Below are 27,077 nucleotides of genomic sequence, written 5' to 3'. Positions count from 1 at the left end.
GCGTTATAAAATGACAGGGATTGACAAACCATGCAGGACAAGCCCGAACTCCTCAAAGCATCGCTCGAACAGCTAGCGAGCTCCTTCGATCGTGCAGACTGGGTTGCTGAGGGTAATGAAACAACTGTGTAAGAGATTCAGATGTTGATATGTGAGGTAACCCACCGCTGACAAGCTAACGACATCAGGAACCCATCCGAGATGTCCGAGAAGGAATGGAACGCTGTCATCCGCAACAACAACCTTTTGAGTGCCCATCGGCTCGTCTTTTCAAACTTGGGGCAAATGACCGATGGAACGAAGAAGGTGAAGTTTCGCAGAATTGAGCGTGCTCCCTATTGTGGTAAGTTACTTACATCTTATATGGTGACAAAAGTAGCCTCCTAACGGCTTGTTAGCCTTTGTTTTGAGACCCAGAAAGTTTGCTTTGCACGAAATCCCCAACGCAGATGTCAAGGTGGAGGTATGTCCCCGCAATCCTGAAATGATTTTTACGACCAGTGCTAAAATCACCTCAGCAATCGTTCCATATCCCCCGGTTCACTGTCGGAGACAATTCCTATGTGGATGCCTTCGAAACCAAATCTTCTGTATCATCCGCCATGGCTCGCAGCTCATTTTCTTCAATTGAGGCTGAAGCCTCCTTGTAAGTCATTCTCGGGCCTTGGTATTGGTGGACAACCTCTAATTGCTTAATAGGGAAGGCGGAGCATTCGGCTTCAGTGCTGCTGTCAGTGCTGGCTTCTCTCAGAGCGAGAGCAATGCTCTGAGTACTCAAAGCACTTCTGACACCAGCACCATGAACATCACTTACAACGTAAGTTTTCCGCATCTTTCATTCAGTATCAAACAACTCATGAAAAAATTTGGCTAGTTCCCTCGTGTTGTTCTGTACTTGGATCAGTTTGGCGTTGACCTGTCGAAAGAATGCGCGGATGACCTGACGGGGGTGAAAGACGCGGCATCTCTGATCGCTTTCCATCACAAATACGGTAAGACCTGAATGAATTGATACCCTCTGCGCCCAAAGCTAATCAGAGCCAGGCCACTTTTTTGCCACTCGGATTGAGCTAGGAGGCAGACTCTTCTCATCTGAGAAGTTCTCCGCCCTTGGTTCAAGTACCGAAGAGGAGGCTGCTACAGCCATGAAGATTGCCGCTGCCGCATCCTTTTCTTCTAAATACGTTTCTGGAAGCGCCAGTTACAGTCAAGAAGACCAAACCAAAACTCAGAGCTCCAATTCCAACCGAAGCATGCAAAACTCTATTTCATGGCAGGCTCAAGGTGGAGACACGCTACTTTGTAACAAGTAAGTTGCTTTTTTGGGCCTTCCCCCTGATCTACTTAAGCTAAAATTCTTGTCAAGCCCTCCTGCCTGGTGCCCAACCGTTGCTCCGCCTCAGAACTGGAGAGTTATCAAGGTAATATCTCGTTTTTTGTCGTCACCAAATGTATACTCGTTCTAATACCAGATCGCAGCAAGAGGATGTTACCCCGCTTGGTGAATTCATTGGCCAGATTCCCGGCTATGAGGATATACCAGATAGATTCGCGCGCATAGCGGAGGTCACAAGGAAGAAGGAGGTTATTAGCTTCCGTATCAGCCTTCAAGACTACCAGAGACAGGACCGCGAGAAGCCTGAGTATCTGTCACTGCACCATGCTTGGAAAATTAGTAAGCTGTCCCTGTCCCCCGTGCATGTCAGTGGATAGGAGACTAACAGTCTTTCCTCCAAAAGAGAGAGAGGTGGAAGATGCATTGGAAGAGCCGGAGGAAACTCCAACTGGTACTACCAATGTTCTGAGCAAAGTCAGTCAAATTATACGAGGCGAATTTAAAACTCCAGTACTGCCGGACGATATCCTGAATATCCTCAACAACGGATACCCTGGAGTTGCCTTGGAAGAAAGCAGCTTGTTCAATGTCTTTGATGTTGAAGTTGAGACGCTGCTTAACCAAGCCCCCGCAGTAAGTTTTTCTCCCATTGACCCAAAGTTTCTCCTCTAATGTAATGGACCCGAGCAGATCGAATTCAGAAAACGATACCACCTCTACAACCGTAAGAGGGACCTTTGGCTTCGGGCTTTCACTATCAATGTCAAGGGCGAAGAGGTTACTCTGCTCGCTGCTGGCCCCAAGAGTCGGGCGACTCTGTTCGAGTTCCGAGATAAACAACGAGAGGGCCCGATGCGAAATGGTGACAGCTGTAGCTTGATGGTCTACGGGCCCGATGGAAAGCAGAAGGGTTTAATGGCTCTTTCATTGAAGACATATGGCACTTCCATTGGCGCGATGCCTTACAGTGTCAGTAACGAGAAATGGTTGCGTTTCTCGAGCTTGTCGATTGTGGACCAGGAAGATGTGCCCACCTAGACTTCCAGCCTTTCAGACTGACTTGATAGGTTTGCCATGTATATGAGTTAACGTACAGGTAAATGATTGAGTGGACTAAGTTTGTTTAGATAGAACGTTGGTCCAGCCGAAATGGAGGGGAGCCCCGGAGTTGGATAGCCTGTTGCAGCTATAAGATTCACATCAAGGAACTTGTAAACCAGAAAAAAAAGACTCAAGTCCTTGCTTTCAGACTGGAGGTTTCCTGAAATTCTATTTGTCTTTCATCTTCTTTACCCTTTCTAGTTTAACTTGTGCAGATGCAGATGTTGGCTGCTGCTGCCTGGAAACCAAAGGCGGTGGGCTACTGTCTATTTCAGTCATTTCGTTACTCCAGCAACAAAAATCTCTCTAAAATGTGGCAATTTTCTGTTTTCAATGTTGAGAGCATTGAATTTACGCTAGTCGCCAGCTTCGTGAAACTTTGTGAAAGGCTGCGGAAGAAAAACAAGGAAATTGATCATCTAGCGAGGACTCGTTTGGACACTGGAAAGAACTGCTGATAGCCACTCAACTCACCCCTTTGAGTCGATCGAAATATTCAACTCATTGTGAAGATTGACTTCGCTTGAGCCGTTCACATTTAATCAAATGTTGTGATTTTCAGTATAACTCATTTGACCCAAAAAAACTCGATATGGTAAAAGAAAATTTGCCAAGAGTCGGCTTTGACGCCCCAGATATTTTAGTCTGCTTGTTTTCTGCTTCTTTGAGTCATCCCAGATGCGGTGCAGATAGCCCGAGCTGGACTAAGAGGAACGTTCCCTTTGATGATGCAAATGCGAAAGAATTTCAGAAAAAAACAGACCTGCTTTCATTGACTTTGATTCTGCCAAAGCATCAAAAGTCTTATCTTGAAATCGTTGAGCCCAAGTATTCGATGAGAGTTATGAATAATCCATATGGCGCAGAATGTGCCGCTGGCTAAGAGCTCAACCTAGTTGGATCATATCAGTGGGATAGGCAAATTTCCACGATTTTCGAATACTTGCTTGGTACTCGGGGCACCATACACCTAGGCATATATGGACAGCGAAGAGGATTACAAAGAGAAGAGAAAGGGTCTGAAGTGACCATTTTTCAACTTCAAAACATAATTATCTAAGGAGTCCTATTTTTAGGAGATGAATGCTTACCGGGTCGCATCAAAAATAGGCTTCTCCAAATCATTGATCCCCTTTCTTTACAGCTCAAAGAGACATTAGACTCGAAACTATCTCCCAATTGATGGATATAAGGACTGAATTTATCCCAGTCTTGGGAGCTACACCACACTTTTCTTCGCATGATCAATTAACCCTGCCATAATAGGCTCCAGCAACCATGTCTAAGGCCGACCGAGACAAAAGAACCAATCTTCGCGAGTCTGTCCGAACGAGAGATCTTAAAGTAGAGCAAGATGAGGTGGAAAAAAACAAGGTCAAGGTCAATGATTATCTGATTAAAAAGGATACGAAAAAGAAGTCGAAAAAGGAGTCAAAAACGACAACAAAAAAAGATCATGATGGAGACAAAGCTATGGAGGATAAGATGGATATTTATGATAGTTCTAGTGAAGATGACGAGAGAAATAAGATGGATACTGACAATACTTCCATTGAAGAGAACGCAAAGGATAAAGAAGACTCAAAGAGAAAGAAAAAACATAAGAAGAAGAACAAGAAAGATAAGAGGAAGCATAAGAAACACTCGAAGAAGAATAAAAAGGATAAAAAGAAGAAGAGCAAAAAGTCTCCAAAGGAGGATGATGCCAAGGTCTCCAAGGATAGTAGCAAGTCGCCAAAGCCAAGCGACAGCGAGACCAAGAAAAGACAGGATCAAGTTGAAAAGGCGCTCAAGAAAGAGTCCGATTGGCAACTGATTGAGCCAGAGCAGGGCTTTAGCAAATTTGATCTTGATGCCAATATCGAAATTTGCGAAAAAAAGATCAAAGATGGAATATACCCAGATGTTTACAGGCGACAATTGAAGGGTCTGTTAAAGGCCAAGTTGGATCACGAGTAAGAACCCAATCACTTGTGTTATTCATTCATTAAGCTTGGTACTGATTATCTTTTTCTAGACAAATTCTTAACCAAGAGCCAGATCCTACTCTCAGTACACATGTCAAACTTCGACTGTTTGAGCTTAAGTTGATCGAAATAGAGCTCGTAAAACAGAAAGATCCATACCAGAGTCTAAGCAATGTTCGTGCTATCATTAAAGCGTACCGCGAACACACGCTTGAATGGACACCCGGAAAGGTGACTTATTGGACACATGGAACAAGAATAAATAAAGAGCCAGAAATCTTTGACTTTGAAGACTTTGAAGCCTTGAATTATGCCTTAAAGGGTTACAAGGGTTTCTGGGTAGAAGGGGTAAGTCAAATGACTGTTGATGAATGCTTTGGTTCAAATGTTATCACAAATGCACATTTTTTCTAATTGATTTCTTTTTTTTCTAGTATCATGAAGTTGGACCTATTGATCAGCAGTTGAGACACATCTCCTATTCGGATGTTGGACCGATTTGGGCTTTCAGAAACCATGTAGGTATTTTGCACTCTCGAACTCTTTCCACCTATTCCTTGATGATGCAAAACTTGAAACTTACATGCTTCCGTGTTTCTAGGTTGAATATATTGTTCGGCTGTTCTGGACTCCAAGAGACATAGCGGAAACACGGATGGACACCCGGTCAACCCCCCCCATCCCAAGATAGCAGTCCACATGAAAGAAGACGGAGAAGGCAGAGAGATGCACGATCCGATAGTATTCCAAGAAGAGGGCGTAATCGCCTTCGGAGTACGTCGGAAGCCCCTTGGAGTACGTCGGAAGCCAGTCCGTCGCTGGCACCTATGCCTCAAACAACCTCTCGTGCAGAAGAAGGCTATACTTCTGGCTTTTTCCCCGCCATGGATTCAGCAGCTGATGAGGACGACACAGACCGCACAGATGGCGCTGAGCTTTTAGCAAGGATGGCCGATGAGAGTCCACCTGCAGAGTACCTTGATCTTGGCTTGTCTGAAATAATGCGGCGGGGTGTGACTGAATACGAGCGGGAGGTCGTCGGTCCTACAGTGGAGATGGAGCAGTCAATGCCACATCGCCCTCGACCCCGAGTATTGTCTGCGAGCTGGAACCCAGACGACAGTGCAGGCCCATTAATTGACCCCCCTCCGGAACCAGATGTGCGTATGGAAGATGATCCAGGTGAAGCTCCAGATGAACCGGAAGAACAAGACCCAGCGGAACCACCTCACTGGCGTGATGACTATGCGGACCCCCCTCCATTTGCTGCTCACCCATCACGATTCCGTTTTGATTTTCTCTGGGATACAGGGTCCCAAATCATGACCCTCTATCAGGACGACCTTGCCTCAATGATGTCCGTTGACGGGCTTGGCTATGTCACCTGGCCCTGGCCTCAGGTGATGGGCTACGTGGTTTTGAGAAATTCTGACGGTCAATTAACAGTTCGACTTTGTATCATGCTGACTGTGAATATGCGTGATAACACCGCCCTCTATGAGGAAAACGCTCCTGAACTGGGGTTTGAGGATTCGTTAATGTTAGATGCTGGGTGGCTTCCAGTTCCCTGTGCAATCATTGAAGGTAATATCTGGCACAATACAGGATATCTTCCCCGGCTGAGTGGGCCATGGCCCCGCCATATGCTCAATGTGTATAGTGAAGCAAGTAATACAGGGAAAATGTGGTTGGAAGCGAATCCAATTTTCGACCCCCAGACTTTGCAGGGTCCTTCTCTTCATCCACCCATAAGGTACACTGCTGAATATGGGTTATTTGGACCACGGAGAGGACCAACCACATCCTCACATATTGGATGGGAACCACAAACCGCACCTCCTGCAGAAGGGGGCTGGCATACACAGCTTGAAGCTGGTGTAAACTTCACTCGTATGGCAATGATGAGACGCATGGGGAATCTTGGAATTCCATATAATAGGCTTGTAGAGCCTCACCCACCACTTCCTTTGACTGATGAAGACCCAGAAGCGGAACAGGGACCTGCATCACCTGCCGGCGGTCAAGCAGGGCCCCCAGGTCCAGCGCCAGGTCCAGCACCAGTTGGATTACCAGTGCCAATACCCGGTCCACCAGCTGCAGACATCGCACCCGAGGGAGATACAGAAGCGGAGGCATTTGAAGGTCAAGGTGCTCAGGGAGGACAAGCTTTACGAGGCCCTCGAGGAGAACCAGGTCCTTCAGGACCCCGCGGACCCCGAGGACGTCGAGGCGAGATGGGAGATTTAGGTCCACCGGGACTTAGAGGAATAGAAGGGCCACCGGGGCCACAAGGTCCGTTAGGTCTAGATGGACCGCGCGGGCCGCAAGGATACCCAGGGCCAGAAGGAGTGCGAGGATGGCCAGGCCATGATGGAGCACAGGGCCCGCCAGGTGAAGAGGGAGCACGAGGCCCGCCGGGCGAAGATGGAGCTGAAGGACCGCCAGGTGAAGAGGGAGCACGCGGCCCGCCAGGTGAACAGGGTATACCAGGTCCAGTGAATATACCACCACCAGTTGGCGGTCCTGCGGCACGTTGTCTCAGATGCCGTCTTCTCAACAGGCAATTTTGTTGGCACTTCTATAGTCGAAGTCGTCGCTAGCTGGTGGACTGGTTTTGTACTTGCCAGTGACGATCTTCGTTTTCAATTTTTCTGTTTTTCGGCCTCAGGAGCTCGGGAGTCACTTCAAGTTCTGTTTGAGGTTTTAATTTTCAAATGTTTGAGATCACGCGTGTTATATTGATTGATACTACATAGTATGGCCTTCCAACTTCAAATTCTGTTCAAGTCGAGTTCTTGCCAGTGATAGTATAGTATTGATTGAATTTGATCTTTTCATCTCAAGGGTTGTGCAATGTAGTAGTACTAACTTGAACCAGTGCAACATTATTCAAGTTGTTGCGACGCGGGCAGCGGCAGTGACTTTAAATACTAGTATTAGTATGGATGAACCTTCAAAATGTCCAATTTTAGCGCTGGAGGCCCGGGTTTAACTCAATATTTTCAACTTCGAATTGATCCTCATTACTATTAAATGTAGTACATTTCAAGCACTTGAGGCCTCAGCTGTCACCTGGGCAGTGGCAGTCAAGTGTTCATTCAATACCTAGGTACTAGTACCTAGTATTCAATGTTTATAGCACCATAGATCCATGATGATATACATAAGTTGAAGAGCGGGGATTTTGGTAGCCTTGGCGCTATATACATATTGACGGTCTTGACTCAACTTCCACAAGCGCAGCAGACATACATAATATATATATACACATATATATCGAGAAAGGGCCAGGAACATGCATATGTGAATATCATATACCTAGGTATTAAGGAAGGTTGAGAAATACAGAGTAACTACCTAGTATATTTCAAATGTTGCAAACATCAAAACCAATATCATCATATCTGACATGTATGATTGGTCAGTGGCTATAAAAAGTGGGGCTCAAAATGAAAAATGCCACGAATCCCCCAAATTAGCAAAAGAGGAAGGTGCGATGGGATATCATTTCTATCATTTTACAAGGCGGATTTGAAAGATTAAACCTCAGCTTAAATCAATTTGAACTTCCAAGCTTCCTAAATCTATCTGGAACACAACACCAGCTGGAACTTTCCCACATCAACTATACTCAACACTCAACCTCAGACACGATCGCACTGTTGCAAAATGCCTATCATCAGGGACTTCACCCCACCAGCCAACGCTCAGCTTCTGGATTTACCTGAGATCTCCAACGCGAAGTTTTTCATCGCCTTCGTCTCTTCAGATGATCCTGTTACCAAGCAGCCATGGTGTCCCGATGTCCGTGCTGCCTTGCCACATATCGATGCCGCCTTCTCTGCCGAAACTGCGCCCACAGTAGCTATTGTTCCCGTTGGACAGAAGCACGAGTGAGTCCCCGATTATTTGTTCAGGTGAAGGCTGAACAAGACAGTTCCCTTCTCTCTTCGTGACCTCGAGACTGACATTTTCTTTCTTATCAGATGGAGAGATGCTAAGAACATCTATCGCACAAACTGGAACATCCAGAATGTTCCAGCATTGGTGCGCTTTGAACGCATTGACAATGAGATCTCGGCAACTGGAAAGTTGATCGAGGGAGAAATTTTGGACAAGGCCAAGCTTGCATCTTTCCTTGCTTGATTGAATCTGGGATGTTCCAGGATTCCGGGAATCATAGCTTCAATTATGACGATTTTATGAGAGCTGCGAATGATACTCTACATTGATTCTTGAACGTATGCTAGTGATTTTTTTTAGAACGAATGCATATCATCCAGACGGTATTCTGTTCTTGGCCATTACGGATGTAGTAAGTTCATAAATTTCCCAACACAGCCAGGCATATTCATTACTCAAGTGCTCCCCCCCATGTGAAAGCTCAATTGCTTGATGTATTTGCAAGCTTCTTTGTAGAAAAGACGGCGAAGCTTCCAGGGCTGGCTTCAAAGTAGGAGATCCAGGCCTAAAAATCATGAAATTGACCTTCATCGGCACAATACAAAATTCACACTGCTAGAGTTCGTCCCAAGTGATAGGGAAATGCCCAGGTGAGCGCTTCTCCGAGTCGGCCACACCAGGCAAAATTTGTCAAAATATAGTCTGGCGCCTCCATGTGCAGGGCTCCGAAGATCTTGCGCCCATGCACATGTGCTAATTGCAATACTCGAACTTTCAAGTTGTCAATACTCTACTATGCTTCCGAAAAGTATTGTAACTAAAAATAATTGTATTGTTCTAGGATAGCCCATTGTAAACTTCTCTCTCCACATCCTGTGATAATTGGAACAGCTGATCATCACCAAACGGCAGGATCTGAGTACATATGATCCCTGCCACACCCTTTTCTCGATCACACCACCAACGTAGATTCGGCAGACCTGACCATTGTGCCGTTCCGATAGAACGACCAGTAGTACCGCCGCTTAGCAGAAAAGTAAGTCCCCAACCCTGGCGATCTCCTGGAACAGTTGGGTGCAAGCCCATTGAAGGAGTGATGAGATCACTCTTTGAAGAAGTCATCTCGTGTTGAGCAAGTGGCGGAAGGTGGGCAAGTTGATCAATAAACATCTCAAGCACAGTTTCCTTCTTCAGTAATTGTTTTCCGGTCCTAAGGCAGGTGCCATCGTTCAGGAGGACGGCCAAGATCCCTGAGATTTGATAGGCTCATCAGCAAACTTTTCAAGATTCCATTATAAGATCAGAGAAACTTACGACAGTATTCAGGCGCTGTTGAATAGCATCCAGCTCCACCACTAGCGAAAAGTGAGTTCTTGCTCGCAGCCTCAGCCGTTAGTGGGTATCGGAGCAAATGATCCCGAGCAAAAATGTTCCCATTAGCATCCCTCTGATGCATGTAGGCTAATTTTGCCTTCATTTGGTCTGAAGGAGTCATCGAGATTTGATCAAGCCCAAGCGGCTTGAACACATTTTCATCAATGTATTCGTTCAGTGTTTTACCAGTCACCCTCTCGAGCACCTTCCCGGCCCAGTCGATGTTGATCTGTTGCAAAAATACTCAGAACATGCATTTGATATCGAAAGTGGTCAATACTTACTCCGTACTGCCAAGCTTCGCCGGGTTGGTGGACTAATGGCTGTTTAAAGTCCACGAAATTTCCAGAGAATTCATCAAAGCCGATCGGTCGGCTATAATCCCGAATTTTATGACTGATGAATGAATATCCGAACCCAGCTGTACAGATGATCCGCGATTAATATAGTCCTCTTTGACAACGGTTGACATACGGACATACCGGTATGAGTTAAGAGCATTCTCAGAGTAAGGCCTCGCTTTTTCGGCACCAACTTCCCATCGGCCTGAATAACACCTACCTCCTTCAACTCTGGACAATAGCGCTCAACAGCCTCAGAATCATCTAGGGAAATTAGACCCTGCTCAACAAGCTGCATGCAAGCAATTCCAACAATCATTTTTGTGCAGGATGCGATCCAAAACACGGAGTCGGTGCTCAAAGGCTCCGAGCTGCCATAGCCGCGCAGTCCAGCTGCGTGTGAAAATAGCAGGTTGCCATCTTTACCAATGACCGCAACCGTAACACCCGGGAGGTCTTTATTGGGGTGCTCGCAAGCTTTGTTGATTCGACTTGTGAGTCTCTCAATGCTGGCGGGTGGCAACGTCATCTTGTGGCAATGGCTATGTCAGATTAGGTTGAATACGCGAAGGGCATGGTGTGTCATTGAGAAACGAAGTTGGTTCATGAGATATCCGCGGGTAAGTGGGGGATTGGCAACCCCTCTGTATTCCGTGGTGGGCAATGATGCACATAAGTGGAAACCTTGGATCTGTTAACCAATGAACTTTCCTAACTACTATCTGCGCGTCTCGAACATAAATACTAGTACACAAGCTGCCGCTGTAATGAGGGGAGATTGATATGATATATGACAGTTTACTAGGGGGAAAATAATTGGAAGCCATTGATTAGCACCTGGGCCTTTGACTCTTCCAAGGATGAGACTCTTGAGAGTATTGTGACGACCTATGGGTAGTTCGTACTTGGTAGTTTTCGCCACCTACTTTGAACCCCGGGATGTTGTACCTGATACTAGGTGTCCTTTATGTGTCTATATCCACCTACCATTCTAGTTGAGGATATTGTTTGACTAAATGTTCTATTAACAAATCAATTGATTATCTCTACTACCACATACGACCACAGTGGAGGGAAGACAGGGAGAAATTATAATGTCCCGTCCGTTCAAGCATACTTAAGGGACATATAAAAATATGGTAAATCATCAAGAGAGCCTGCGGGGATCTCTATCTTAAGAAACCTTCCATTCTTCTCTAGGGCGAGTGTGAGTGATAATGTAGAGGTAAGAGATACCTGGGGTACCCCAGTGCAAACAGAACAAACACAGGGGTTAGATCGATGATTTCCAAGGTTGTCCAATCATGTATCATCAAGTGGGGCACATTTTGACCGTTTGCGAAGGCGGTAGGAGATTTTGGGAATAACTGAGTGACAACCTTGGGGTATTCAACTTCCTAACCTCACTACACTCCACCTTTCTTTTTGGCCGTGAACCTTTACAACAGGTGAGCCTTTTTGGAACCATATTTTATGAAACGATGAACCTTGGATCTGCAGGCAAGCTAATTGAATCTCCAACAGAGCATTTTATGTGATTAACTAACTAACAATCTTCTTAGCCTGGCCGATGGCCGACGAGTCTCTAACGCAGGAGCTTCTGGACATCCTCCAGCAAGGTACTCATTCGCAACAAGTCAAAAAGGGTGCAAACGAAGGTAACTAAATATGTACTGCCTATCACTAATTCTTCTTCTTAGCCACCAAAGCTCTCAATCACGGTGTGTCCGAGTTGATTATCATAGCCGGTGATGCCTCTCCCCTTGCCATCGTGATGCACCTCCCCCTCATTTGCGAAGATAAGAACATCCCATATGTCTTCGTTCTGAGTAAGATCGCTTTCGGGCGTGCATGTGGTGTGAACCGACCCATTATCGCTGCCAGCATCAATACCAACGAGGCTAGTGATCTGGCTGGCCAAATTCAGCAGCTTAAGCTCAAGGTAGACAGACTTATGATCTAGTTCTGTGTCAGGAATTGAATTTTCTTGGTTCGTGTGCTGGGAATTTTTACCTTCTGCTGGAGCTGGTCTAAGTCTTCGGGGTGTGGTAGGCGCCAGCCTAACCACGTTCTCCAGGTCTAGTCTGATTTCTTAGTTTCATAAATTACATCATGGACGCGCCCTTAATTGGGCCGCGCCATTTCATACTTAATACGTTGGTCACTTCCAAGTTCATCTTGAATAGAGATTTCTACCCTGCATATATCTAGTAGTATGTCCACCGGTGGCATTTAGTCTGGTTGGATAGTGCAATTAGTGGCTTTCTAATGCCAAAGCCATCAAGACCTCACAACATCTATTGGTATGCAATTAACTGCACTATAGCAACTTGAACTCCAAAAGAAGATATAGGCACGGGATTAGTTACATTGCTCTGATGAAACTTAAAGCATGACGACTCGGAAGTACCATCTGAGCATCTGGGCAGAGCCTCCTAGAGCCTTGTGATCGTGCCGGCGCCGCCTCCGACTCCGAGTCCGCCCGCCCTACTGTGCATTACTCAAGTGCATGTAAGGTGGTCAAAAGGGTCCAAATTTGGGATTTTTCTCCATTGTGTATTACATATGAGTCTCGGAGTGGTGAATTTCCTCTCAATATTTGCCCCATTTCACCAGAATTAAAGCGCCAAAACTTGCAGCCTTGCCTAAATAACAGAGGATGGGGGTTCTTTTGATGGTACATGGGCTTTTTCCACGATGATGATGATCATCATCCTTTCCTAATTATCTCCTCCCTTACTTTCATGATACACTGTGACAGAAGAAGAACGCCACTGAAGATTAAGCTTATTTGGTAACAGCATATTATAGACATCATCAAGATTTTATCATGACCACGCACAACCACACACCATTCATCTCATCGGCATCCTATTACCATTATCACTCCTCTTCTTCTTCTTCTCCTTCATTATGTTTCCTATGGATTTGATCTTACCGAGTTTCTCGAATCAAAGGTCCACAAGTCAAGAGGTGGGCTGAAAATATATAGCCTTGCAGACTGTCGGAGCCTTGCGTATCCTTGCTTAGCTAAGTATAATACCTCAGACAATCGGCACGAAGATGCCTAAAGGCTCAGCTTTCTACTTTGCTGTGCTGGCTTGGGTAACTATGCAAAAGAATCCATACCGATCCCAGACTACTATATAAATGGTGCCAATGACCAGGCCAAAGAGTCCTATTCAGACATCTCAAGCTTCAATTCCAAGTTATCTACCTCATCTCTATTGACACTACTCAAGTGCTGTCATCAATAATCCATTCCATCACAATGCATCTCAACTTTGCTATCCTGTCTCTTCCCTTCCTCCTTCCCACCGTCTCGGCCACTGTTTGCTCAGGCTATGCCTATGCCCAGTTCACCGATGTCAGCAGCACCGGCTGGTCCTACACCGCGAGTGACGATTGTACAGTCGTGGCTTCGACTTACTCTTCTGACTCGGTCACAGTTGATGGCACCACCTACTCTTGTGTCAGCGTTGACACACCTGGAACTCGCGGTACTACAGACAACCAACTGAGCGGGAAATCGCCTTCCCTCTGCTGCAACTAAGCGGAACTTGAAACAATCGACGGAAAAACCATGCTCCTCCGAAGCTTCGAACAGGAGGATGATGACGCTGAGGGATATGGCTGTTTGGATTATAGTATGGGAGAGCGATCCCTGCAACTTGAATGAACCAGGAAAGAATTGAGAGAAAACAATGGGAAACGATGAGAGTGAATGGTTCAGATCTTGTACAAAACTATGGATATACAGTACCTAGTTTCTTGTGATTAGATACAGCAAATAATCTACGAGTATTCACGTGAGAGGGGTAAAAAACTGCAGTCGAGGAACAGAAACATTAAACCAGCTGCATCCACCAGTTGACATGGCCTTACAATCCAATGGTCCAAATAGCTAACATTGTCTTTTGCAGCATTCAACCCAACCTTGAAATGGTAGTATCGTTTCAAATGTTAAAATTGGAGATAGCTACGACCATACATAGTCTGTTCAGACTCGGAAGCCCACATGCATGGGCTGCTCTATTTTGTACCCCTTGTACTATATCGCGAGGCGGTCCGCTTCCTAGATTGATTAGAGCTATCTCATTAGGTCGTAGCCATCTTGTCTTGTTGTGGATTTTCCAGGGGATGAATACTATTAAGAGGAAACTTGAAGTTTGCAGATACACTTATCCAACATAGCCGAACATTTGAAAGACCAATAACATTTTGAATGATTGAACCCGATGATTCAATCAAATCGCGGAAGGGTGTATAAGCATCAGCTACCCGCCAATCTACCAGTTGGCTAGTACTATAACAACTTCAAGTGGAAATACCATGGGTGTAAACGAAACCATTACATAGTTAAGGTAAGAATTCGAGATGCTCTTTGATATAAAGCTCTGATAACCAAAGCCGACAACTATCGACTATCGCCACCATTCATGAAAGAACGATATAGCCATAATATAGTTAGACGCGCCCGTAGTAAGGCTGCTTCAAGCTTCGTTCAGTCAAAGTTCCGTGCTTGACAAGCGTGGTAGACGTTTATATAGGTGATTGCGATGATAATATAAGAATTGAGAAAGCTTCTTGCCCAATTGTAAGGTTAAAATCACGCTGAAACACTCTCGTGTAATTTGAGGGCCGCATTGACGGCTGGGCCCATCTACACGGCCCGGGGGCCATGCAGGGGCCATGTCGTAGTGCTTACCTACACAATTCAGGGTCGGCGATTGTACATATTCAAGTGGTCCAAATTCAGTGAATGACTCCACATAGTAAGCACTTGGGCTAAACTGGGAGTAGTCCAAATTCAGGATGTTATTTCATAGGCCAAGGAGATTCGAGACAAGATTATAGTAGTATCCATGGGTGTATGTATGCAGATCTCCACTCAATCAAGCTAGTTCTTGGACCCTTGCATCAGCCACCACATAACGATCATTTATCTGGCTCAATCTACACGCGTAGTTGTGTTTGCTTACCAAAGGTTGTCAAAATAAAAATGTTTCACAGATCCTCTCCACCTCTTTCTGTCTTTCCCTGTTTCCCCTTTTATCCACTTTTCACTCGTTGAATGTTATAGGAGGCAAGAAAACTCACTATCCAAGCCGAGTCCGATATCGATATCTCCTGCCCATTCGATTTACTTGCACGGTGGACTCAGGGAAAGGAAGGAAAACTCGAAGATTTCGGCCCCAAGTGGTCGGGCAAACGAGGTGGATATGGAGAAATCAGGGAGAGGATTGCTGGCGGTTGCTACCATACTCTGCTTTTTATTCGCAAAGGTGACATGTACGGATTTGCCCGCCACATTCACGTACCCAGTCGAGAATGGACTACAATTCTATGATGGAGAAACTATGAATGTCAGCTGGACATCGACTATAAGCAATGCAAGCCTCATCCTCTACTGCCGATATGAGAGTGACTCAACTTGGAATACCTATACGAGTATGAAATCCTGCCTAATCGGGCAATGGTCGAGAAAATAATATTGACAACTCTTTCTTGGCTTTGTAGTCTCAAATATTGGACTTGTTGAACCATTTGACGGAAGCAAAGAGGTTGATATCAGTATCACCAAGTCATCGGACTACTGCTGGTTCAATTTATTCCAGACAGGCAACGATACGAACGGTGTCAATAGCGTGACTTTCCTCATCTCCTCCGACGTCCACAGTGGAACCACAATAGGCCTCACGGGTACGGCAACCACGAGCTATGCTGGAGTCGGTGTACCAACTGGTCCAGTCACGGCAGCAACAACAGCGACGACAGAATCGACATCGACAGCAGCAGCCACAATAACAGACCTGATCAGCAGTTCTACATCTACAAGTTCTGCTACGGCTTCCCCGTCCAGCGGAAAGTCCAGCGGGGATCTCAGCACAGGAGCAAAGGCTGGGATTGGGGCTGGCGTCGGCGTCGCAGCATTGATACTCATCGCAGCATTTCTACTCTGGTTTTTGAAACGGCGACGGGGGCAGGGGAATGGGCAAGTCCTCTCCGAAGAACAGTCAGGAACAGCAAAGGAGAAAACTGTATTGCTGGATGGCGCGGAGATTGATCCTACAAAAGGAAGCGTATGGCAGCAGCCTGAAAATGTCTACGAAATGAGGGATAATCAACGCCCATTCGAGCTTGATGCGAGTACAAGGCATGTAAACACAAAGCATGCTGCAGAGCTGCATGGGTGAGTATGCACTGCTTGCCAGAGGCATTTCCATTGAGATGGCCTGCACTCTTGGTTGGCTTCACGAGGCGTTGCCAAGTTATGATGGGTTCAGATGTTTGGGATTTTATACTAGTTTCGTGGCTTGAGGTTAGATTTCATGAGAGAGCGAACCCGTACTAACATTTGTACATAATTTCTTTTATCTTTGTAACATATCACCCCTAAAGTCCTGAATGCCAGTGTTTCAGACTTTCAAGTTTACGACCAAATGTCAAACCTTGGAGACATACCCAAAATAATGCTATGCACGCCGTGGACGACCAGAAATAGCTCTTGACAGGTTTCCAAGGTTCTACCAGGAAATTTTGAAATTTCTTCAGTCTATATAAAGGTACTATGATCTGTTGAATTGGACGCCTGTTAGGTTGCTGTCTTCTCAGGTTTTGCTAGGTCCCAGTCTCTAGGAGCTCGACCCCTTGCACAGGGCCCGAAGCTACCATCACTTCCCTGAAGACTTCGTTTCTCTGGATTTCCTCCTTTAAAAGCCCGGCATGACCTTCACTCTTGGCCAAGAAGGCACAAGTTGATCCAGATCCGCTCATCAAACTCGCAATCGCACCTGCAGACCTCCCAGCTTCAAGGGCAATTCTGATATCCGGTAATAACTGCATGGAAGGCAACTCAAGATCGTTTTCAAGGGCATCCAGCAGCTCCTCTGGAGGACAAGATCCCCATGAAGTCTCAAGGCACCCTTGTCGCCTTATAAGATAATCCTCTTCCCCAGACGATGTCCGTTCCAGGATCCTGTCATACTCTTGAAAGACCGCTTTTGTTGACAAGCCCCGGTAGGGTACACCAAGCACCCAGGTCCACTTGTACTCTACTGTCTCCAGCCTGATCAATGGCCTTTTGTGACCCAGACCAATTGCCATCATGCCTTCTATGAAGAATGGTACATCTTCACCAATATGGGCCCCCAGATCCATGAGTTCACCGGGCGTGAGATTCGATTTCCAAATTATATTGCATCCAACTAAAGCGGCTGCGGCATCCGCACTTCCACCTCCCAACCCAGCCTCCGAAGGGATGCATTTAGCCAGTTCAAAATGCAACCGAGGTTCAACTCCCTCACGAGCTGCCAGCAAATTTGCTGCTTTGATGACTAGATTTCGCTCATCGTGTGGAACACGATCACTGTCCATGCCAGTGACGTGGATTGTAGGACCCTCAAGGTTGTGTGAAATTGTTAAAGTGTCATAGAGTGAGATGGCTTGATACGCCAATGTGATATCGTGATATCCATCTTGTCGAAGTGGCCCAACACGAATTTGGGGATTGATTTTCGCTGGGACTTTCAAGGTGATCGTGGGTAGTGGTGAGATTGTCATGGTAAATTAAGTGGAGATCAAAAAGCAGTAAGTGTTCATATAAGCGAAAATGTAATGTGAAGGATATTGAAAAGGAAAGTAGTCACACGACAGTAGATGAAGAAATGACGCCGATCGTGCGAACTTGCAGATCGTAGAGGGGCAGAGCGCGCTATTAGTCCCGTGTCGGCTCACACAATGCTATTTCTCCACAGTTTGTTCGTATTTCCCTCTTCACAAACATTATCCTAGCAATGCATCAAGATAACGAGCCCACAGTTGGGATTGTTATTCCTGCCGCTGGTCGAGGCACACGAGCTGGTCAAGGTTGTCAGAAAGCATACCGTCGTATCGAAGGAGATACTGTGATCAATCGTACAGTGAAACTGTTTCGCTCATGGAATTCGACCTGTCCAATCGTGATTGTTCACCATGCCGACGATACAGCGCTACTTGAAGCTTCTATAGACCGGGACGACAAGATACACACGACAACTGGTGGTGCCGAGCGTGGGGCATCGGTTCTGGAGGGTCTTCGATTTCTTTCTACACTTGCAAATACCCCATCGCATGTATTCATCCATGATGCTGCGCGCCCATTCGCCTCTCACGATTTACTAAACACTCTTTTCAATGCTATACGGAAAGATCCATCAGTTGGTTTTATTCCAGCAATCGCAGTAGCCGACACACTGAAAAAGACCGACTCAACTGGCTTGATTATTCAAACTGTCCCAAGAGAAAGCCTTCACCGAGCACAGACTCCCCAGGCCTTTGAACTACATACGATTTTAAGTGCCCATGAGCGGGCTGCCACCTCAGGCTTAAGCTACACCGATGATGCCTCTCTATTCGAAGAAATCGGTCTACCAGTCCGAGTCGTTCCTGGAGAATCCAACAACATCAAATTAACTTACACCGAAGACTTCCACGAAGCCCGACGTTTACTGTTAGCCCAAACCTCATCCACATCAGTAGTACCGGATGTCCGCGTCGGTCACGGCTATGACACACATCGGCTGGTACCAGGCGAGGAAATCACCCTGTGTGGCGTAAAAATACCCCACAAAGCGACGCTACTCGGTCACTCCGATGCTGACGTCGGGCTACATGCTCTTACAAACGCATTTTTGGGCACCATCGCCGCGAACGATATCGGCAGTCACTTTTCAGACAAGGATCCACGATGGGAAGGTGCATCCTCAGATAAATTTCTTCGGCACGCTGCGAACCTGGTTATCGAGGCTGGAGGAACTATCACACATTGTGATGTTAGTTTCGTGTGTGAACAGCCACGGATTAGTATCCATCGAGACGCGATGCGAGACTCGATGGCTGGTATTATCGGATTGGATCGGAGTCGTATATCCGTGAAAGCGGGCACAAACGAGAAGAATGGGTTTGTGGGACGCGAAGAAGGTATTGTGGCGTTTGCGACAGCTACGGTTGTTTTTCCCGGTCGTATTTGAGCTTCAGGAGATCGCGATAGACTTGATTTGCGAGTAAAATTGTATATGAGTGTTCGTGAGTTTTGTTTTCTGGAGTACATAATTATAGCGACATCTATTTGAGTGAGCAAATTCATGAAGATGGCGAGCTGATCAGACAGTGTTCCTTTAGTGCTTTTGTCCTTAGCCTAGGGGCTTGGAATGTATCCACCATCTGATCACTTGCCACTTTTGGGAGAAAGCGGTGTAGCTGACTGGCTAGAACACCATTCAGGGATCCATTCAGCTGAAAAAAGATCTGGACCAACCCAGCAGGGATCGTCTATCTCGATCATGCAGACTCGCGAGTGTTCGTTCACTGTGGAGGGGCTGAGATCGGGGTCTGGTGGGGGTAGTTGAACACGCGACATAATACTCCGTACTCTGTCCCCCTTACTCAACTGCATACAATCATATCACCAGGAAATTGCGAATCAATGCGAATCTGCGTTTTCCAATCTTGCTTCGAGGAGCTTCAAGCTTCTGTTGGAGAAGCTCAAGAACTATGCATGAACCCTGGTGTCTTTACGTCACAGCATATGGTGGCTCACAAGACGATTCACAAGGCCACTGCAAAAGCACAGATAGATGAAGCTGTGCAAGAAGGGTATGATTTTTATTTAAATTTCATGTGGGGAACACATGATGACTCTCTTGCCGGCGTCGATGCGATTCGATATTTCGAGTCGCTCAATCTTCCATCTGCAGGAGTTCAGAGCTCAGAGAGAGCTCAGTCGAAATGGGACTTTTTCGCAGATGCAAAACTTGCAGGAAAGCCACTTATCCCTGGGACTGAGACCTACCCCTTGTTTGTGAAGCCAGCTTCAAGCTATGGGAGCATGTTCATCGATGAACACTCTCTATGTCAGAATGAAGCCGAGCTGGAAAGTTGTATCATAAGACTCAACAAATCGATGCGCCCGGTGCGATTGCAACGAGCTCAAGCGCTGGGTCATTTAGATACAGTCCAGTATGCAGACTCTCGAGAAAAGGAGGGACGAGAGAGTACAGACATTGTTGTTCAGGAATTCATCGCGGGAGAAGAATATTCTGTAGTGGTTATTGCGATGGGTGAAACTCCAGTGCCACTAATACCGCAACGCGCGAAATACAAACAGGTCGGCGATGCGGCGCGGATCCTGACATTGGAGCTGAAATTCGACGCTGAGTCTGGCTACGAGCTTTTGAGTGAAAGTGATGACCCAGCTCTGTGGAAACATCTCCAGGAGACTGCAATCGAAGCATTCACTACCAGGAAAATGTACACAAATTTCATGGGGTGTGATGTGGATATGAGGATTGGAAATGACGGCAGAGCCTATGTTATTGAAGTGGATCCTCTGCCTGTCTTCTTCTATCCAACTGGATCTCAACTCGAAGATACAGATGTGAAGTATGGCTTTCCTGGCGGGTACAGGGCTGTCATTAACACTTACATCACAAACTACTTCCTGAAACATTCTGGTGATCGGGATCGCTGTTATCACGAGCTGGCTACCATCCTTGATAATCTGCCCTTCAACTCAGATCGGCCAATGGACGAACTTGCAGATATCACAGCCTTGGGACCTTGGAACGGAACTGTGATTGATCTTGGATGCGGGAGAGGGAATCTGGGACGAGCCTTGAAGGCTGATCCACGAAACAACATCCCACATTTAGTCGGTGTTGATATCTCGAAGAAAGCTTTGGAAGAGCACTGTGAAAACAGTGGGTATGATGAGGTCGTGAATGACAGGATGGAACTTTTCCTCGCAAAGCAAACTGAGAGGGTGGACCATATATTCTGCATATCGACACTGCAGTTTTTAACTATCGAGGAGCTGGATTTTGTTCTTGCACGTTGCTTCCAACTTGCCAAGCGCTCTATAACGATTGTGATTCAAGTTTCAGAAACCAGCGCGAGATATGATCCTGACACAAGGGGCAGTCTCAACCCGTTCTTCACGGATCACAGTGAAAATATTGCAACTTTTCAAATTCAGCGTGGCTGGGAGCTGCGAATGCCAGTGAAATCCGACCATTGTCATGATGTTCATCGTTTATTGTTTAATTTTAGTGCGACGACATAGATTTTCGACTCAATACCACAGAAAACGAGTTTACTAGATTTTTCTTGGTCTTGATTGACTAACATCCACTGACGTGTGAACAATCTCCGAATTTCTCCTATGTTTTCTTTCACTTGAACCATTCTAGGCTACTGGTAGTACATAGCCAAGTGGGTCAGCGCCTGAGTGGACGACACTAGTATCTTTCGCCCCAAATCTAGTTGGTGACGCTCCTCTTGTCAGAAGACTTTCCAGGTTTGAAAGTTAGGGTGATAGACAACGCCACCTCTGAGGTAAGAGACATACAATTAGACCAAACAGTCACCCAAATCAGTACTATATATAACCTGAGACTAATTAGCCTTACTTCTCTACCCAATCTGGAAAAGATGACATCCCTCTCGTGAACTTGAAGTCCCAAAAATCAACATACCGAACCGCATCTAGATGATAAGGCTTCCCCACGCCGCCACTGGCAGCAACCTCCGACTAGGCGTCATCAATGATATCTCAGCCGCAAATCTCATTCCAAGTAAGGTAAGTCCAACCTTAGTGTGTTTCCAAGGTTATCGCTATCAGCATCGATCTGCATGTTTATTCGCCTCGCGTCACGGTGTCTACTCCCGAGGTCCGCCACTAACGCACTTCTATGCACCACTCTATCCGACCCGCTCGTATGCAGGATCTCGCATGTTTCATGAAGAGCGGAAGCTTTGCGGGGTCATCGTATACGAATCCTTTTCTCCGAAGGACGCCAAGTGAATCTGATCCTTTCAAGGCCAGTTATAGTAATTCCTTGAACCTTCCAAGGTTGGAACAGAATATTGTAACCAGCGGTTATAGGTTATTTGATATAGAGCTGTAAATGAGGTATTTACCAAGACCTAGGACTAGATGTAGGCAGTACTAGTAGCTGACGCATGATATCGGGGCCACATTTGTCCCTACATTAGGTAATAGGTAGATCGTGGATAAGATGGATTTGAGATCCACCGAGGACTTGATAAGATCTATTCGTACTCGGAACATCGTAGATAAAGCTCTAGTCGGCTAATTAGATGAATGAAAAGATGGAGAATCTTGGAACCCCTAATAGTATAGTGTAAGCGAGGAATGCGGGGAAAGATAAGGGTCAAGCTTCGAGAAGATGGTTAGTCTTAGCTTGTCATGCGTAAATCTCGCTTTGTATCGTGATTGATCGCTTCCAACCTTTTCCCTGTTACCGGATGACTAGCCTAATCAGGATTTTTTGACCGGGGGTGTTAGGCTGAGATCTAATCTATTGGGGGCGGGTGAGTTTGATTAACCCCTGAGGGGTCTAGAAGCGGAGAATGAGATCACAGATTAAAGGGGGTATTTCAATGTTTGGGGAAATTCCCCATGCTGTTCATGTTCAATCTAACAAGACTAGAGGCTAATAATGCTAAATTATAAAAAAAACACGCAAAAAAGGGTACAATAACAGGGGTATGACAAATCAGTGGAGGGGTACTGAACTGCCTCCATATGATGTACAACAGAATCAAACAGGGGAATCTGGGACAAGTGCAAATTAGGTATACAGTATGCACAAGACAGACATTAAAAATGCGGAATAAAAAGAGATATTTCGCTTGATTGATAGGAGATAGAACTCCAAATGCAATAATGCAATAATCCTCACAGGTGACCATCACGAATACGGAGGAAATTCTCGTATCGCTTCTGAGTCATCCGACGGCATTTCTTACCCCAATAGATCATGGGAGCCGTAGTCATGAGGAAAGCCCAGCTCAGAATTCCAATAGCGATGAAAACCTGAGACAAGGACTGTGCGTCGATCCAGTATTGCGCGGAAAAGGTGAAAATACATCCAATGGTATTATTGATGACGGAGACGCCGACCATCCCCTCCAGCACCATTTCCGGGTACGCATCCTGAAGATAGGCCATGCTAAGGTCACCTGCACAACCCCAGCCAAAGCCAATGAATCCCAGGCCCAGGTACGGCAACGGCCAGTTCCAGCCTTTGTCGGAGCCAATACCGAAGAGCATGAGACCAGCAGGTCCGATAAACGCGACAGGGAAAAGAAGCCAGAGACGTTGCTCGGCTTCGAAGATTCCGCCATTGCGCTTCGCGGTCCATGTGACGAAAAAATCGGAAAACCAACCACCGTAAATACAGCCGATGCAGGCACCGATCAAGGTGGGCACGTTCATAATGCCAACGGCGGCATCGGTGTAAAACCAGGGCGCCTCATAGTAGTTGTCTTCTTCGATGGTGAGGTAGAAGGTTAACCACGCATCTTGAGCACCCCATTGTAGTCCGCTATAGATTACAGCGGGGAACAACATGATTCCAAGCGTGTGGTAGAGGCGACGGCAGTATTGCTTGAACCCAGTTCCGATCAAGGTCGGCGATGGGGTAATCAAGGCGATACGCTGCCAGTAGGTTTTTCCTTTCTTCTGTCCGCTCTCTTCATCCACAGAATTAACCAAGATAGGCTCAACGTTGGGCGGGCGTTCATTCTTCTCATCCGAGCTCAGCACACCAGATCCCTGTGGCTGCTGCTGCTGCTCAGAAGGGTTCACGCCAAGCCCATCCAACACGGTCTTTCGGTCGAAGGAGGTCTCCTCCAATCCGAAATAAAATAAGACCAGTAATCCACCAGATATGATGGCTGCTAACCACCCCACCCATCTCCATCCCAGTATCGAACTATCCAGAATGAATCCCGAGACCAAGGGACCCATAAAAGTACCAACACTAGTGGCCAAGATGTAGAAACCCAGGACCAGACCACGACGGTGTTGGAAGAAGATATCGGATAGAGATAGTTGGGCAAAGAGCCTCGGCGCAAGATTCCGAGGCACCAACAAACAACTGATTCCAAATATTATCCTCGACGGTTTCGATGCGAGCAAACCATACGGAGCCAATAATGGAGAACAGTAAACATAACAGATAGGAGACACGACGTCCGTACAAAAAGGGGGCGGGACTCAAGAGAAGAGTACAGTACCCGATTCCAACAAATAAGACTCCAGCGGCGACATTGATAGCTTCCCAAGAGATACCTAATTGAGCATTCATACCATTGCCAGCAGTACCGGCATCATTGGAAGTAGCGGCGGTGAATGCAACAATTACCAGAACCAAAAAGGCATGCCAATAACGGCGCCACGTGCTCCAGTTCAGTGGATCATCGGGATCGTTGGTCGGAGTGGGAATCAAAGTGATCTGCCCGTTTTCAACGGGAAACAGACGCTCAGTTCCATTTAGCGGTTTCTCTTCCTCCATTATAGTAGGAGGATGGACTGGACCATGTATGTCCGTTGATGTCCATGTTGAAGTTGTTTCAACAGGGTCGCTCATCGGAGTTTTGTACGGGGACTCGGACCTCCCAAGAAATGCTGAATTGCTGATAAGGTGGCTATATTGAAAATCAATAGGTGGATTTTTGAGCCTAGCAAAGATAAGACAGAAGCCAAAGCTTCTGTCAGTTCCGCGAGGACCTGCTTAAAAGAAGATTAGCACGATTGGGACGTGCTCATGCGGGTGTGAAGAGGGAATAAATTTAGGAAGAGATTTTTTTTTAACTAGGGGGGGGCGGAGATAAGGGCCTTGGGCATTCAATTTTTCAATTTTCGGTACTTTTTTTTATTTTCTCTCAATAATTTAAATTCTAGTGGTCTTTGATAGTGGGTTTTTTTTCCAAAGTGGATATTATTTTATCAAGTATTATCAAGTTATTTTTCGCTCGCTTTTAACCTCGGGAAACCGGGTTAAGCATTTATAACGTTAGGATTGGGGCAAATGGACTCGTGGAGACACGTTTCTACCCGAATTTTATCATTTTTTATCAATTTTTTTATTCTATTTTATTTTATTTTAATATTCCTTAACAGAGATTATTTATATTTTATTTTATAATAATTTATCATGTTTTATCATCCCCCCAACTGGTCACTTACCCCCCCCCCCCTCTCTCTCTACCTCTATTTAGCCCCTCCTTACGCCCAATCATTCTTCTTTCTTTTCCATCTCTTCTCACTTTGCCACCCTGAACGCTTATTCGCTTCGGCGATCATCACTTTTTTTATTCTGATCGTTTTATATACGAATGTCCACTTGTCAACTCAGAATGGCTCAAGCTTTTCATGTCACCTCTTCTATTCCGGGCAGTAGTCCCATAAAACCAAGTAATTGTGGCTCCGACCTGGCTGTGCGCCTCAATGCCGCGACTCTTATTGAGTCTGCGCCAGATGAGGCACCACGCACAGCAAGGTCGGAGCCAAAGAAGGTGATTGTGGTGGGAGCTGGAATCTCAGGTCTTCGTGCTGCTGCTGTACTGAAACGTCATGGCTGTGAAGTCGTGGTGTTGGAAGGTCGCGATCGCATCGGAGGAAGAATCCTGACCAGCCGAAATGGTGATCATGTACGAGATATTGGTATGGATTCCAAGGTTGCGATTGTGTGAAATCCGGTGATTTTACCAGAGAGAAAAACTCTTGCCAGGTTTTTCATTTGTGTTAAGTTACTATGATGGTCCCGTCCCTTTAACTATCTACAACCTATTAAAAAAAGTACATCCAAAAAAAAATCCGCTGACGATTTGAAGGTGCTGCTTGGATGCACGAAACTTCTCAGAACGAACTGGTGAAACTCATCCCGAGATTAGCCATCCCTTATTACTACGATGACGGTGCCGCCCTCTATTATACTCGTGAAGGTCGTGCCGGATCCCAATTTAAAGCCAAGAAAGTGGCCGACGAATTCGCCGATTACGCCGAGTGGTACTTCGAAACCAATCCTGATGCCGAAGATCGTCCTGTCGGGGAATTTATTAAGAAATTCGTCCTTGAGCACCAACTCATTACCGAGGATGAGCGCAACTGGGCTCCCCAGGCCATGCGAGAGGTAGAACTCTGGCTTGGAATTAGCACCGAGGAGGCCTCTTCCAAACATCTGTCCTACTTCATTACGGAGCGCAACCTGTACATGAAGGGCGGATACGATCGGATCGTGGATTGGACTGCGGAACCCCTGCGCGACGATCCCAAAATTATTCGTCTGAATCATCTTGTCGAAGACGTGGAGTGGAACGAAGATGGCGTCGAACCCATGTGCGTCCGGTACAAGAATGCGGAAACTGGCATCACCGGATCTATTCAGGGAGACGCTGTGGTGATGACTTGCCCACTTGGGGTATACCACCACAAACTCATTAATTTCAATCCGCCCTTGCCAAGCGATATCCAAGAGGGTATGACCAACTGGAGCTATGGCGCACTGGGCAAAGTCTTTTTCGAATTCACCGACGTCTTCTGGTCCAAGGACAACGATCAATTCATCTTCTATCCTTCCCCTTCAGAGGAAGATATGGATCCCATGTCTGGATCCGGGTCATCAGTCGGATCAACCAGCAGTATGGCCTCTGTCAAGGAAAAAGACAACATTCTCAACTACCCCACTGTCACCATTAATCTGTGGATTATGACCGGTGGCAAGGAGCTCTGTGTGCAGGTCGCCGAGCCCTTGACCCAACGCATTGAAGCAATGAAAGACCCCAAGCAGATCTACCAGTTCTTCGAGCCTCTTTTCAAGCTCCTCAGAACTGAACCCTACAAGGCCCTGCCACGCCTGATCAGTGTTGAAACTACACACTGGACCCAGGACCCGTTGGCAGGATACGGATCTTACTCTGCCGATAAGGTCGGCGATGAGCCGGATCTATTTTTCGATGCTCTGAACAACCACAAGGGCAGTCCCTTGCAGTTTGCGGGTGAGCATTGCACGTTGGTTGCCAATGGTTGTGTGCATGGTGCGTTTAAGACGGGTGAAACCGCTGCGTCCAACCTGCTGAACCGATTTGGTATTCCATATGATGGGCATGATGCTGTGGGCTCAAAGTAAGTATTTTTGTCAGGTTGAAGCCTGGATGTGATCTTGAGAACAGTCACTTGGCGGCTCCTGATATTCAACATTACAGTAA

General features: G+C 46.3%; 13 protein-coding genes across 13 annotated transcripts; 10 read left to right on the top strand and 3 right to left on the bottom strand.

The window, feature by feature from the left end:
- Window positions 1-30: 30 nt before the first annotated feature.
- Window positions 31-2,374, top strand: N7483_012355 (uncharacterized protein; the record flags this gene model as incomplete). Its single annotated transcript, XM_057095782.1, has 11 exons — window positions 31-128; window positions 189-343; window positions 399-463; window positions 519-646; window positions 700-817; window positions 875-949; window positions 1,041-1,309; window positions 1,367-1,421; window positions 1,480-1,643; window positions 1,744-1,969; window positions 2,027-2,374. The coding sequence occupies 11 exons, from the start codon at window positions 31-33 to the stop codon at window positions 2,372-2,374; spliced, it is 1,701 nt and encodes a 566-aa protein (XP_056941753.1).
- A 1,341-nt stretch (window positions 2,375-3,715) lies between these two features.
- Window positions 3,716-5,010, top strand: N7483_012354 (uncharacterized protein; the record flags this gene model as incomplete). Its single annotated transcript, XM_057095781.1, has 4 exons — window positions 3,716-4,392; window positions 4,455-4,752; window positions 4,839-4,926; window positions 5,006-5,010. The coding sequence occupies 4 exons, from the start codon at window positions 3,716-3,718 to the stop codon at window positions 5,008-5,010; spliced, it is 1,068 nt and encodes a 355-aa protein (XP_056941752.1).
- A 221-nt stretch (window positions 5,011-5,231) lies between these two features.
- N7483_012353 (uncharacterized protein) lies at window positions 5,232-7,004 on the top strand (the record flags this gene model as incomplete). Its single annotated transcript, XM_057095780.1, has 1 exon — window positions 5,232-7,004. One exon carries the CDS (start codon window positions 5,232-5,234, stop codon window positions 7,002-7,004), a length of 1,773 nt encoding a protein of 590 aa, XP_056941751.1.
- Window positions 7,005-8,073: 1,069 nt separating this feature from the next.
- N7483_012352 (uncharacterized protein) lies at window positions 8,074-8,550 on the top strand (the record flags this gene model as incomplete). The annotated part of the gene is made up of 2 exons (XM_057095779.1): window positions 8,074-8,297; window positions 8,391-8,550. 2 exons carry the CDS (start codon window positions 8,074-8,076, stop codon window positions 8,548-8,550), a joined length of 384 nt encoding a protein of 127 aa, XP_056941750.1.
- A 594-nt stretch (window positions 8,551-9,144) lies between these two features.
- On the bottom strand, window positions 9,145-10,551 carry N7483_012351 (serine hydrolase domain-containing protein; the record flags this gene model as incomplete). Its single annotated transcript, XM_057095778.1, has 4 exons — window positions 9,145-9,557; window positions 9,622-9,910; window positions 9,966-10,102; window positions 10,164-10,551. The coding sequence occupies 4 exons, from the start codon at window positions 10,549-10,551 to the stop codon at window positions 9,145-9,147; spliced, it is 1,227 nt and encodes a 408-aa protein (XP_056941749.1).
- Window positions 10,552-11,592: 1,041 nt separating this feature from the next.
- N7483_012350 (uncharacterized protein) lies at window positions 11,593-11,985 on the top strand (the record flags this gene model as incomplete). Its single annotated transcript, XM_057095777.1, has 2 exons — window positions 11,593-11,680; window positions 11,723-11,985. The coding sequence occupies 2 exons, from the start codon at window positions 11,593-11,595 to the stop codon at window positions 11,983-11,985; spliced, it is 351 nt and encodes a 116-aa protein (XP_056941748.1).
- A 1,308-nt stretch (window positions 11,986-13,293) lies between these two features.
- On the top strand, window positions 13,294-13,575 carry N7483_012349 (uncharacterized protein; the record flags this gene model as incomplete). The annotated part of the gene is made up of 1 exon (XM_057095776.1): window positions 13,294-13,575. One exon carries the CDS (start codon window positions 13,294-13,296, stop codon window positions 13,573-13,575), a length of 282 nt encoding a protein of 93 aa, XP_056941747.1.
- A 1,312-nt stretch (window positions 13,576-14,887) lies between these two features.
- On the top strand, window positions 14,888-16,219 carry N7483_012348 (uncharacterized protein; the record flags this gene model as incomplete). Its single annotated transcript, XM_057095775.1, has 2 exons — window positions 14,888-14,893; window positions 15,641-16,219. 2 exons carry the CDS (start codon window positions 14,888-14,890, stop codon window positions 16,217-16,219), a joined length of 585 nt encoding a protein of 194 aa, XP_056941746.1.
- Window positions 16,220-16,643: 424 nt separating this feature from the next.
- Window positions 16,644-17,585, bottom strand: N7483_012347 (Ribosomal protein S5 domain 2-type fold subgroup; the record flags this gene model as incomplete). Its single annotated transcript, XM_057095774.1, has 1 exon — window positions 16,644-17,585. The coding sequence occupies one exon, from the start codon at window positions 17,583-17,585 to the stop codon at window positions 16,644-16,646; it is 942 nt and encodes a 313-aa protein (XP_056941745.1).
- Window positions 17,586-17,818: 233 nt separating this feature from the next.
- Window positions 17,819-19,033, top strand: N7483_012346 (4-diphosphocytidyl-2C-methyl-D-erythritol synthase; the record flags this gene model as incomplete). The annotated part of the gene is made up of 1 exon (XM_057095773.1): window positions 17,819-19,033. The coding sequence occupies one exon, from the start codon at window positions 17,819-17,821 to the stop codon at window positions 19,031-19,033; it is 1,215 nt and encodes a 404-aa protein (XP_056941744.1).
- A 455-nt stretch (window positions 19,034-19,488) lies between these two features.
- Window positions 19,489-21,123, top strand: N7483_012345 (uncharacterized protein; the record flags this gene model as incomplete). The annotated part of the gene is made up of 1 exon (XM_057095772.1): window positions 19,489-21,123. One exon carries the CDS (start codon window positions 19,489-19,491, stop codon window positions 21,121-21,123), a length of 1,635 nt encoding a protein of 544 aa, XP_056941743.1.
- A 1,638-nt stretch (window positions 21,124-22,761) lies between these two features.
- N7483_012344 (uncharacterized protein) lies at window positions 22,762-24,382 on the bottom strand (the record flags this gene model as incomplete). The annotated part of the gene is made up of 2 exons (XM_057095771.1): window positions 22,762-23,932; window positions 23,964-24,382. The coding sequence occupies 2 exons, from the start codon at window positions 24,380-24,382 to the stop codon at window positions 22,762-22,764; spliced, it is 1,590 nt and encodes a 529-aa protein (XP_056941742.1).
- An 823-nt stretch (window positions 24,383-25,205) lies between these two features.
- N7483_012343 (flavin monoamine oxidase family protein) lies at window positions 25,206-26,998 on the top strand (the record flags this gene model as incomplete). The annotated part of the gene is made up of 2 exons (XM_057095770.1): window positions 25,206-25,533; window positions 25,704-26,998. The coding sequence occupies 2 exons, from the start codon at window positions 25,206-25,208 to the stop codon at window positions 26,996-26,998; spliced, it is 1,623 nt and encodes a 540-aa protein (XP_056941741.1).
- Between the last annotated feature and the right edge of the window lie 79 nt (window positions 26,999-27,077).

This window comes from Penicillium malachiteum, assembly GCF_028827825.1.
Source record: "Penicillium malachiteum strain IBT 17515 chromosome Unknown utg000005l:1.0-9002435.0:326005.0-9005861.0, whole genome shotgun sequence".
NCBI classification, from domain to species: Eukaryota; Fungi; Ascomycota; class Eurotiomycetes; order Eurotiales; family Aspergillaceae; genus Penicillium; species Penicillium malachiteum.
This window is presented reverse-complemented; position numbering and strand designations above follow the sequence as displayed.